The sequence below is a fragment of the Castor canadensis genome, chromosome 11 (assembly GCF_047511655.1).
Source record: "Castor canadensis chromosome 11, mCasCan1.hap1v2, whole genome shotgun sequence".
Lineage (NCBI taxonomy): Eukaryota > Metazoa > Chordata > Mammalia > Rodentia > Castoridae > Castor > Castor canadensis.
Genome location: NC_133396.1, coordinates 102,037,777 through 102,050,703, shown reverse-complemented (window position 1 = coordinate 102,050,703; position 12,927 = coordinate 102,037,777). Strand labels below are relative to the sequence as shown.

General features: G+C 37.7%; 1 protein-coding gene across 5 annotated transcripts in view; it reads left to right on the top strand.

Moving 5' to 3' along the window:
* Cadm3 (cell adhesion molecule 3) overlaps positions 1-12,503 on the top strand; it is a 56,876-nt gene extending 44,373 nt beyond the window's left edge. Inside the window, exons 10-11 of one of the 5 annotated variants that reach the window (XM_074047736.1) lie at positions 9,840-9,895; positions 11,683-12,503. In XM_074047736.1, coding sequence (XP_073903837.1) covers positions 9,840-9,895; positions 11,683-11,823 — 197 coding nt within the window. In that variant the 3' untranslated portion in view covers positions 11,824-12,503. Of the gene's footprint in view, positions 1-9,839; positions 9,896-10,653; positions 10,684-11,682 lie in introns of those variants that run through there. The other 4 variants (XM_074047737.1, XM_074047740.1, XM_074047738.1 and 1 more) reach the window with 4 other exon arrangements.
* Positions 12,504-12,927: the final 424 nt, after the last annotated feature.

Genomic DNA, 12,927 nt, shown 5'->3' with positions numbered 1-12,927 from the left:
GTTCGTTATTAATGCATGTATCCAGGATAAAAGAAAAGCCTTTTCAGGCTAATATACTTTTCTCATAGGAGTGAAAACTCAGGCCCTCCAATCATAAGTTAAGCAACTTTTCTAAGTATAAACTGTTAGGAACCTTAAAACTCTAAGATTTCAATACAAGTCTGTGTCCTGAAAGAATTCAAAGACGTTTTTCTGTCTTCCTTCTATTAGTGAATGATAACCGCATAGCCTGGTTATATTTCACATCGTAAATTCAAGACATTCAGATCTGAACTTCTAGGAGGGACTGCCGAGACTCAGGGACATGGAAGGTTCCCACTTGATGGTGATACCCCAAGAAATATGGTAAGGTTGTCACCACATCACCGTGTGGGTAGGATGGGATGGCAGGCATTGGGGATGAGGAAGAGGACAGAGATCAGACAGCTTGTCTTTTCTACATCAGAGCAAACTGCATCAAATAAATATATATTTATTGACTTTGATTGCTCTAGCCACCTCCCAGCTATAAGAGGAAGGTGGCCAAGAGAACAAATGATATGTTTCTTCAGCTACCCACCTTAACCCAAAGGGAGAACCACAGAATCTATCACTTGGAGCCTACTTCTTCTGGCCTTGCCACAGGGGCTACATCCAGATGGAGGAAATGGTCAAAGGATCTCGCATTTGCATATATTTGCATATGTTTGCATATCCACATAAGAACATGTAGTTCATTCTCAGGCAATTTTCAAGTAAATGTGATTATTGCAACCTTTGGGTTGTCATGGATAGAATTTGCTCTTCTCACTTTCCTTCTCACCCACCCACACTCCCTGAGACCCTGATTCTGGTTCCATGACTGTGTGTGAATACCTTGGCAAGGACAATTCTTAAGCGAATGCAGGAACCCTGAGTGCCAGTGGAGAGATGGCAGGGAGAGCCAGCAGCCAGGACAGCCACTCTTGGACCTAAGTCTTCACAACACACCACAGCAGCTGCTTTGTCACATCTGTCAAGTTTGTGCTAGGATAACAACTACACTGATTGGACATTCTCTGCAGGTGACACACTTTTCTCACTGTGAAGATAGCAGTGCAACACTAAAAACCCTTCAGGCACAAATATGGTGGCAGAATATGAGCATTGCATGAATATATGCCGTGAAACTTCAGACTACAGATCCCTTTAGAAGCTTTTTCTCATCATTACAGTACCCTAAATCCTCTCACCTTTCTCACAGAATCAGCTTTTCCTCCTATTTGGCTCACAGTCAGTTCTTCCCAATAGCCTTTTAATGGTGCAGAGGCTCAAGAAGACCCAGAAGCGAGCCTGTTTTGTCTTTTGGGCAGCCAGATGCTTGATAGGCACTGCTAGCTGCTTGGAAAATACAGGAAATAAAGGACAAGCTAGTTTCTTGCTGTTCTGTGGCACTAAGGGAGATGCTGAGAAGCAATAACACATCAGGACTTTTTTCTTTGGGTTAAGTCAGAAAAAACAAGACTCTTCTTGCTGATAACATATGAGTTAAATGAGAGTACTATTTTATCAAAATTCTCCCATTTGAACTTGTGAATCAACTAATCAACAAATGTCTTCTCTGTGCCTTAGTGAGCCCTGTGCCTGAAACATAGTAGGCATTTAGTAGACATATGCTAATTGTGTTCAATGCAGCAGACATACTCCGCTGCTGTTGAGGGATTCAGATATTAAAAATATACAGACTCTGCCATCTAGGAACTCAAAGTCTATAAAGATACTTGAAATAGTTTATTAATATTTAATAACAAAGGCATGTACACAGTTGTCTTAGTTCAGACTTCTATAACAAAATGCCATACACTGGATGACTTGTAAACAAGAAGCATTTATTTTCACAGCTCTCAAACTAAAAAGTCAAGATCAAGGTGCTGGCAGATTGTATGGTGAGGACCAATTTCCCATCTTCTCACTTCATCCTCACATAGTGAAAGGGACAAGGAGATATCTGGTGTCTCTTTTATAAGGGAACTGGTCCCAAGCTCCCATGACCTATTACCTCCCAAAGCCCTCACCATCTAACTCTCATGTGGAGGTTTGGGATTTCAACATATAAATTAGGGGGCAGGAAGACACAAACATTCAGTCTATTGCAGTCATTAAGAACAAAGGCACTGAAGTCAGAGACCAAAGTCCAGTTCCCAGCATGTGATTTGGGACAAGTCACAGAACTACTCTGAGTCTCAGCTTCCACTGAAGGTGGACCACCAAGCATCTATTCTATAGTTATTTGCTCTAAGTAAGCTTTCAAGAGGCCAGTTAAAATATATGACAGGCATAATTAAGTACCAAAACATGTGATTTAGAGTCGCACAGTTTGTTAAATTAGAAAAAAAAAATGTTTCTCAAATAGTGGTCTGTGGATTGTAGCCAGTTTGTGACAATTTTTTTTACCCAGTCTGTAGCAAAATATAAAAACAAGAAGACAATGTAATAGTATACTATTCTTTCTCTGGTGTTCAGTTTGCCTTTTCTATTGAGCTGATGGAAAGCAGGTGGTGAGACTATTAATACGCATCAGTCCTCCATTTGCCATAGTCACTGTTTTGTTCATGAAATTTAAAAATCTGAGAACCACTTTAATCATCCCTTTGGTAGAAAACCTTACTTATCATTCTCTCAGATCCATTTGAAGCAAGGTGCTTTGCAATTCTGCACACTTTAGAGTTCAGATAGAGCTAAGAAAACAACTCTAACCCTCTGCTCCATGGTTGTCCTTCAGAATGTTGAAGATAGCAACCATGAGGGAGTTTGGTATAGAGGGCAAAGCCTTTGGTTTAAACTCAGTCCAGTTCTGCTAGCATGCTTGTTTCCTATTCTAGACTTCTGTTTAATGGGCTAGAAATGTCTACTGCTGAAGAATATTGTGAGGATCATGAAAGATAATGTAGGTGAAGTGCCATACAATCTTACCTCTGTTGATATGAAACATTTCTGTTTCCATCAAGTCATCTTCCCACATCACAGTGGGAAGGAGGGTTTGACTCCTCTGACAAGAATGGAATAGGGTTAGTTAATACTATCCACAAAAATATTATACCCAGAACTAAGCATAATCTTCAGATCTAATTGGCTATGTGGATAAAATGGGGCAAAAAGCTGGACCAGATGGTCCTTTGGGTGTGGGTTCTATGACTATTAGCCCTTTATACTTTGTGACTGGGGTCCTCTAGTTTTATGGCATAATCTCAGACAAGCAGATCTTATCTTCTTTCTAGCCAGCTAACATCCCTAAAATCCCCAGATAGCAAGTATTTTGGAGCAACTAGAAACTTTGATCTTTTTATTTTGGCTTCAAGACTGCAATAATTTTTAACCTACCTTTTCCAAGTTAAAAGCTTTCTCTTTGGAGAAAATGGCAACAAAATAAGAGTTTAATAGGGCTGCTTTTTCTTTGACATCTGTTCCCATTCTACCACCTTTATGTTACCCATTATTTCTTCTTCTTTCTCTTATCTGGAATATTACCTTAAAAGCTATTCGGAACTATTTGCCCAAATCCTCTGTATTCTACTTTATCCTGCCACACGTGTCCTGAGGAGCATCAAGAAGTAGAAAGAAGTAGAACTTAGGCATTAAGAGGGTCAACTCTCAGATCAGTTTATTTATATTCACATTTCAACTCTGCTACTGATTGTTTCCTTTTTTCTTTTTTCTGTTGAACCAGTAATTTAACCACTTTATTTCTTAGATCCTTCATCTGTAAAAAGAAAATACCTATCATACTACTTTATCATGTTTTCCTGAGGAATCAATGAAAAAGAAAATATATATATGCTAAAAACATCACCAGGAACACAGTAAATACTGAGCATTGATATTATTATTGTCCTTACAGGACCATGTAGACTTTTGGGTTTGTTCTGATTTATGCTGTCCTCCTTACATCTTTTGTACAGGTCTTTATTCAATCTGAGCTCATCAAAGAGCTCTTTATAAAACCCCATGGGTTTTGTTAGCTGACTTCTCCTTTTTTTTTTAAAAGCAGGATAGCTCATGATTATTTTATTTGAATTTCACTTCTTAGAAGTGCCTATCCCATTAAAGAATGGCGTTCCATTATTATTTCTCATCATAGGTCACAAGATCACAATCCTTTGCTCTGAACTTTTAGAAATCTGCTCTCCTAGGATCTGGGATACACTAATCTGAATATTTTAATTGGTTTATTCCTACATTACCTGTTTCCCAAAAGGAATTGAGATGGTTCCCATATTTTACTATAATAATGAACCATTCGATCATGTATTGCTAGTTTTTGGAAATGAGAGGGTCTCTTTCCTTAGAGTGTTCTTTACTGGTCATATTTACAACTTGAGTAATTCCCTCTCATTGCCTTTTCTACCTATTGAGAGATGAAGTTGTTAGCAAGGCCAGCAAGAATTCATCAGATCTGCATGAGACTTCCAGCAGATGTTCTTGCTGTTGAACTCCCTTTTCACCAGTAAGTCTTGCTTCTTTGCCAAGTTTTGCAATTTGGAGAAAAGAGATTAAAGCGATATCTATGTGCCAATTTGCACATGAGCCTGCCTTATCTCCTCAGTAAGAATGAAAGTCAGTAGAAGTCTCCTTATTCTAGATGCATGCCCTGCATACATGCCTGAGATTCTACTACATTATTATTACTTTTAAAATAATTACTTACATGGTAGGATTATTTTTCAGCATGAAGTTATGTTGAAAGAAGTGTCTGTTGTTGGGTGCCGGTGGCTCACGCATGTAATCCTGGCTACTCAGGAGGCAGAAATCAGGAAGATTGCAGTTTGAAACCAGCCCAGGCAAATAGTTTGCAAGACCCTATCTTGAAAAAACTCTTCACCAAAAAGGACTGGTGGAGTGACTTAAGGTGTAGGCCCTGAGTTCAAGCCCCAGTACTGCAAAAAAAAAAAAATTATCTGTCAAAGATCCCTTTAGCATCCACCTTCATGCACTGTGTGTCAGAGCACCTGCCACATCTCCACAAAGTACCCATTATCCAGAACCCTGGGGGAGAATGTGAAATACCTAGGCTCCTTGTGAATTTCTTAACACAGGTGTCTGACTGATACTGAATCATCACAAATTTGACTGGCCATTCAGATTACCTGAGATATTGATTGTTGGTTTGCTAGATATAGTTCTATGGATCTTCCATCTGCTGAGTAATTCTTGGTGCCCCATCTACTCCTCACATCAGGAAAGGATGGTTATTTGCAGTAGTCTAGGTTAAATTGGATGTAGCTTCCCTGAGAACAGGGGTCATTTCTCTCATTTACTCCAGATATCAAAAGAGGTTAGGGAAATACAGAAAAACAGTAATTTTTTGATCACCTACTATGTGTCAGACACTGTTGTTAGCTAAAGAATACAAAGATTACTGAGTCTTTGTTCTAAAAACCATAATACTTATGGTGGAAACAGGCATAAAAACAGAGATCATTGCAACACAGTGTGGTAAGCACAGTGATGGAGATATTGTCTTTCCCATTACAGAGCACAAAGGAGCCGCACCAGCCCAGCCAGTGAGGCAGGGAATGTGGAAAAACTGCTCGTTAGGATGGCTTCTGGTCAGCCATGATGTTAAAATAAGTCTTAAAACTTAATAAGAAGTTTTAAATAGATATCATCCAATTTCTCTTTATTAGAGAGATATCTTTGTCATGCAAAATGAAGCCTTACTTCCCCTCCCTGGGAAATGATCAGCTTTTGGGTTTAAAGCTGAAATTGTCTCATTGCCTATAATCTATGGATGGCCCAGGCAATAATCTGCAAATATGCTTTTAGGCAAATTCCTGGCCAACATTCCTAATAAGTAAGGAGGATGCAATCAGTTCTTTTCCTTTGTTGGGAAAGGACTGAGAGAAGAAGTGAGAGGACTTGAAAAAGACAAAGGAAGAAAAAAGCCTCAGGGTCTCTGCGTTTTAGGCAGAGAAATGAGAAGAGCAGGGTTTAATTTAATTTCTTAAAAAAGATATCTTAGGTAAATCACTTTGGAGATTGTAGAGACAAAGGGCTTTAGGGAGCAAATTAGGAAGCAGCTGTAATTGGGCAGATAAGAGGTGGAATAGCCTGAACTAAAAAAGTGAGGAGAGGAATGGGGGCAAACAGATGAGATATCTGGGAAGAAAATCAGCAGGGTAAAATTGGAAGAGGGACAGAGAAAGGAGATGGAGAAATAAAAACTGATGTTTGGGTTTGAACTTGGGTGAAAAGACATTTGCACAATGTCTGCCACACAATGGACATTGATAAATATTTATGTAAGCACAGGTTACTGATGTGATGATTGCTTTTGCTATCATTAGTACCGAAAGCTACTAAAATGAGAATTGCAGTGTCAGCTATTCACTGAGATCCTGGGAAAGTCACATTGTCTCTTCTATAAAATGAGAGTTTCACCAGATAAATCCTAAAACCCTTTCCATCTTTGAATTTTCTGGCAAAACATTATAGACCAATATGGAAACAGATCATAAAATTTATGACAATGTTTCCATAAGTAGACTTCAAACTTCAAACAAGTAACTTAAAATGATTTTTTTGAGGAGCATTCTAATTTGAAGACAGCCATTATTCTCTTATATCATTTCATTTTCCCCCTCAGGTACAATTTCTTCATGAATATAAGTTTTGCCTGTACAAAGGTTTTTAAGAGACTATGACATACATTTTGGACTCCCTGTAATATCTGATTCAGTGCCAGGTACATTTTCACTACTCAGAATTTACTTGAGCTCTGTATTATATTATGACTCTCTGCAGGGACTTAATTCTGATTCCAAATACTTTAAGTATGCATTCATTCATTCATTCACTCACTCATTCATTTTTCCATTCAGGCAACAAATGCTTATGGAGTACACAATCAGGTGCAAAATGAGTGAACCATGGAGTGAACAGTGTAGCAGAGCAGATAAGTATGCAGGATGCCATAATGTATTCTGGGAAGTGAATAATTCTATAAAAACAGATATAGATAATGTGGTATAGCTGTCAAAAGATGAGAGTAATTACTTCCAGTGAAAAGACAGTAGTAAAAGCAGATGTCTTTGGGAGATACTATACTGGCTTGTACCCCGCACAGAATTATGAAACTATTATCTCTGCTTGTAGGTCCTCAGGCAGAAAAGACTTGGAGATGGCTGGCTTGGTGCTGAGGTGTCTATAACCTAGAGGCAGAGCTCTTGTGGAATGGAGCTCCATCAGATTAGACAGTGATCAAATTCCAGCCCTTGGATCTATAAGGGAATCCCAGTGTATGCAGAGATCACTAGACTTCAAACTACAATGCCTGAGGTCCACTTTTAGCACATGATTATTATTAATTGGTTGACCTTTGATGATAAGTGTGACATATCCTCTAGTTGCCTCTTCTATAGGGTCATTAGAAATACCTGTTTAGCATTGTAAGATCAAGAGACATGATGACAGTAATTAACGTACAGTTAATGGTCACTGAGTGCTTGCTAGCGGATATACAACTGCACTAAATACTTTAATGTATTAATTCACTTATTTCTCACAGTAACCCCATAAGTTCATTGCTCTTTCATCCCCTTTTTATAGTCGGCAACACCAGAACACCAATAATCACCCCAAGATCATACAGCTGAGAAGCAATGGAGAAGGCAATTTGGCTTCTGGGCCTCTATTCTTGGATTATTATGCCCTCTTCTAGCACTACAGCATTTTATAAACTATAACATGTAAACTGTAACATAAACAATAATATTATTCTAATCAAATACACCAATTGGTCCAGACTGAAGTTAAATAGAGGCAGTAGCAGTTAAATAGGAAAAGGTGCAAATGACATAAAAATTAAAAATTGGAACCAATCTTCTTATAGTAGCTTCTTGATGGGTTGCTCTGCTCAGGGAACTAAAATTACAAATCATATAATTTGAGTCAACTTTCAGCACTTAAAAGAAATTGTAATTCTCTAACTTAGACTTTTCATTTTGCTGATAAAGATATGCTCCAGACATTTAGGTGACTTGAGTAAGGTCATGTAATTGGGAAAGTAAAGAACTGAAAACTATTTAGTGATTATGGGATTGGGAATTAAAAAGGGGGTATTCTTAAAAGCTAATGCTATGAAGTTTCTGTCAATTGATGAATTGACCATCTGTCAAGAGAGGCCAATAATTTCTCAATAATTAAACTGCTTCTGTAAGTCAATGTTAGACACACACTCTTGATTTGTAATGTTTCTTATAGAAGATAACAGCAAGAAGAACCTTATTGCTCTATTTGTACTATCTCACTTGCCCTGTGACATAGAAAGGCTAAGAATATATCTTCTTTTACTGTGTTCACAACATTTAAAGGTAGATTGCTATTTTTCCGTATAGTCATTCAAAGGATTTCTCTGTTTTAGAACAGGAAATTTGAATCACTTACAATACCCGTTTGTATGTTCTACAGTTTAGGGTCCAAGAAACTTCTACTTATGACTGAGTTCCAAGGTTCTGTTACTTTGGCCTCTGATAGTAGCCAAAGCCAATCTGATAAACTAATTCAGCTGTTTCTAGCTGATAATGACTTTCTGTATGATTCAGATAAGATATGTGCTTTGACAGGAGCCTTCATGAAAGGAATCTAGGGTGTTGGGACAGAACCCTTGCAGAGGTGGAAACTTGAGGAGGCAGGTTCTAAAATAAGCATAATAAATGGGAAATCATAACAATAGTATAAGCAGAACTGCTGCCTATGAATGTTTGATCAGAGCCAGGAACGTTGTGGATTTTTGAAGGGATTTCCTTAAATGTTCTTGAGAGAACCAAATAAACTCAGACTTACTTTTAAAATTATTTCCTTCTGTTTTTAGAGTGTTTAAATGCAACACTCAGTCACAACTCTCAGTCACATAGGGCTCTGGGAGTTATGCATGTTGTATTACAGTTTCCCAAAGTGTTTTGACTTTGAGAGAAAAAAAACCTTTTCTTTTGGGGAGGTGGAATAAACATAGGCCTAAATCTAACTTACGAAGCCATAAATAACTTTAGAAATGACCTTTAAATTAATTAGGTGATCAATGAATCAACTCTTTAAATGAATCTTCATTATGTAATTTCATGATACCAGTGATAGAAAAGAATGTATTCAAAAGAAGAGAAAGCCCGTTTTCTGGAGTACAAGCTATCTTGGTTCAGTTCTAAAAGCCAGAGAGGAGTGATCTGGGTTCTGCCCATGATTTCCAGAACTGTTGTCCTGTATCCAAATAGAAAGAGCAAAATTAGGGTATGGAAAAATGCTTTTAGTTCAGTTACAAGGCTCAGGCCCACAGAGATACTTCAGTCAGGACATAAACCTTTGGCTACCATTCAGTGCCTACAAATTTAGGATGTTGGCACAGAAACAGGTGGTGTCCATCTGGACTGGTAAAAGCACCTGATTTCCATGCACAAGTGATGAAACAGGTGCCCAGAGAAGCTCCCAGATACCAAGCTCTATAGCTATTTTGCCCTGGGTATAGTTCTACTGCTACCCCATAAGACAAGGGGAAGTCACTCCTCTAAAGATTATACCTCAGGACTCACTTGCTTTCCCCTCTCTTCTTCATCCCTGTCCCTCCCTCACAGCTGTTTCAGAGGACAAAAATCACTTTATTGCAGCACACAAAACTCTCAGGATACAAACTATATCTGGTTGAATAATTATAAGTACAGTTTTATTTCTTCAGCTTGGCATTTGCTGACACATAAGCAAATCTTTATTGTCATCTCCATCCTGCTTCCCAGTTTTAACTTTTGTTCTCTACCCATCCAACCCTAATTCCAGAGTTATTTTCTTTGCTTCCTTGAGTCACTGAAGAGACTGTCTTTTCTGTTTGTTCTCAGGTCCACACTTCATTTTGAAGCCAAATCTGTCACCCAAATTTTTGGATTCCAACCTGGTGAGTTCATGAATTCTATCTCAAGATTTCCCTAAATGAGTTGATAAAGGACACATTTGAGAGCGCTTGAAAGGTCTAGCAAGGACAATGTGGATCAACTCCTGCTTAAATGAGAAAGATGACCATGTAAAAGGGAGGTGATTGTTTTTCATGACATTGTATTGGTCACATCCTATCTGAAATGTTGGTTGAATGGGGAACATTATCAAACTGGCATGAATGAAGAGTTAAGGGCAGATACAGTGAAAGTCTGGAAATTATCACTAAATCATTAAAAAATATTTATTGAAGACCTTATACAAATAGCAATAACAGCAACAGGCATTTTGGAGTACTTACTGTGCACTAGTCATTATGCTAAATGCTTTCTAGTAAGACTGCCTAGCCTCCACAATGACTTTTTGAGATAGAAATAAAAATTATCCCCATTTAATGATAAATGAAATAAAATGTTATGGAAGTTATGTGTCTTACTAAGTTCATAGAGCCTAGGCTGATCCACATATAGGATTTGAGCCCAGTAGTTTGTCTTGAAAGCCTGTGTGCTTAACACCAGTTGTAAAATCATGTGCTTTGTACTGGGAATTTAAATGGAAAAGACGAATAGTGTGTCTTTTATCATTGAGTTTGTAATCTAATAGTAAAGATAAGCAAATGAATAATTACCATACACTGTTAAGGACTATGATAAATTCAAAGATTATTACTGTGACAGAACATCACTGGTCTTTGTGCTCCATATTTCTTTCCCTTCTTAGCTGTCTGAAAATTGAATATTGTATTAATCATCCCAAAGAACGAATCTTCATACTCATAAGGACTACAATAGTCTGAACCCTCTTCAACTGCGATAGAAGACCTGAAAGGACTAAAGAAGTTTACTCTAGAAAAGAGAAAACTCAAGACAAATGAAATAGTTATTTTTATATAATGAGTTAGTGGAGCAAATAATCCATGGCTCAAAGAATTCCCCAACATGTGGCTATAAGCTTGTTGCCTACCATAAGCCAAGATCTGAGTGCTGGGGATACTAAGAAGAATCCTAAAAATGCTAAGAAGTCTGAAAGGCACAACTAATTGTTAAGCTAATTGATTTTTCAGATGCTGGGAAAAATCAATGGTCTTTTTGAGAGAAGCAAATTAGGAGATATTATTGACAGAAAGAATACAGGAACCATGAAGAGAAAGACAAGTGAGAGAAAAGATAATCCAGGGTTTCTAAAACTAGCAATCAACCAACAGTTTTTCACTGGTGATTTGGTGGTCAGTTAGCTCAGGTTCCAAATCCTGCCTCAGTTGCTTTTGAGCTGTTGATATTAAGTGAGACAGTTGGACTTTATGAGCAGATTTTCCTCATTTGTAGCCATGAAGAAAATAATATACACATCAAAGAAAGAAATGACAGAAGATTTGATAAATGCTTCTTCTATATGTGGCAAAAAACCACAGTAAATTATTGTCAGCTTCATTCACTCTTTTATTCAATGTCACACAGGCTTGAATGGGAAAGTCATATTAAAAATAATGAAGTGAGGTACATAAAAGAATAAGACAAGAAGGCAGGGGGGAGGAAGGTTATATATTATTTAGAACATTTTGGTTATAAATGACAAAAATTAACCTGGACTAGATAAATGAGGGAAAGAAAGAATAAGAGTATATAATTATTCATATAACTCAATAATTCATAGTAGGTAAGTTTGGATCAGGGGCTCCCCTGATATCATCACGTGTCTTTCTCTTAATCTCTTGGTACTCATTCTTCTATATGTGTTTTCCTCCCATAGGCAAGCATTCGAAAACATAGTCTCTGGTGTCTGCAGGCCTATTTGGTCTTCAGTGTTGACAACTTTGAAGTACAGGAATCTCAGAGACCATTAAATACCTGGAAAACCTTGCTCTTGCTGGGGGCATGTACTTATCTCTGAACTAACCATCATGTCTAGGCAAAGGTAACTCTGATGGACCATGTTGTACCATATGATCAGTCACAATGGCAGGACCCCATTTCTTTCAAAACTGGAATGAGTAGATAATCCAGGTTGGTCAATTAGAAAATTCCATCCTCCTGAACACAACTCACAGTTGGAGAGTTATAGTTAGTTTGATTTTTAAAAAAATCAAAGAAGGAGAAATGGATGAGGAGCAATTCAAGATATATAATGAGACTATTGATAAATGTTAGAGGAACCACTTGAGGTAAAGCACAAAAGGAATTACGGGTTTTTTTATATTAATCTTGATTGTCAATTTGACTGGATTAATACATGCCTGAGAAATTAGTAAAGTACACGTGTGTGTGTGTATGTGTGTGTGTGTGTGTGTGTGTGTGTGTGTGTGTGTACTTTTCCAGAGACAGATCATGAGGGTTCTGACCTAATGAATGGTTTAATCCATTGATAAATTCATAATATTGGCAGTATTGGGCAATGATGAAAAGTAGGAGGTGGGGCCTAGTTGGGGAAGTAAGTCACTAAGAACATGTATTTGCCTTGCCCTTTCCTGTATGCTTTCCTCTGCTTCCTGGCTGCTATGATGTAAGCTTCTCTGCTCCACTATGCCATGGTGGATTAAATCCTATGAAATCATGAACAAAATAAATCTTTCCTCCCTTAAGTTGTCTCTGTCTGTATTTGGTCATGATGATGAGAAAAGTAACCAACTCCTCATCATCAGCACATATGTTAATAAGCTAAGTTTATGATATTTATTACCATGGAAATATTTTAAAATGATGCTAGTGTATCATTTTTCACTTTGGGCAAAGGAATCTTGCCATAAACCCCATACTTCAAAGGGATATACATATCGTAAACAGCCAACAATGAATTTATTTAAAAACCCAAATGTGCTTCTGACCTTGGGATCTAATATCCACTGCTGGCTTAAGGACACAAACCCTTAACATCTGTTCTAATAACAGTTTTTACTTCCCTAGAGAAATGCTTCTTCACCTCTCTAGTCCTTTGTCCTCAAAATTAAAAGAAATTATGTCCAAATACAATCAAGTTGGTGGATTGTGGCACTAGGAG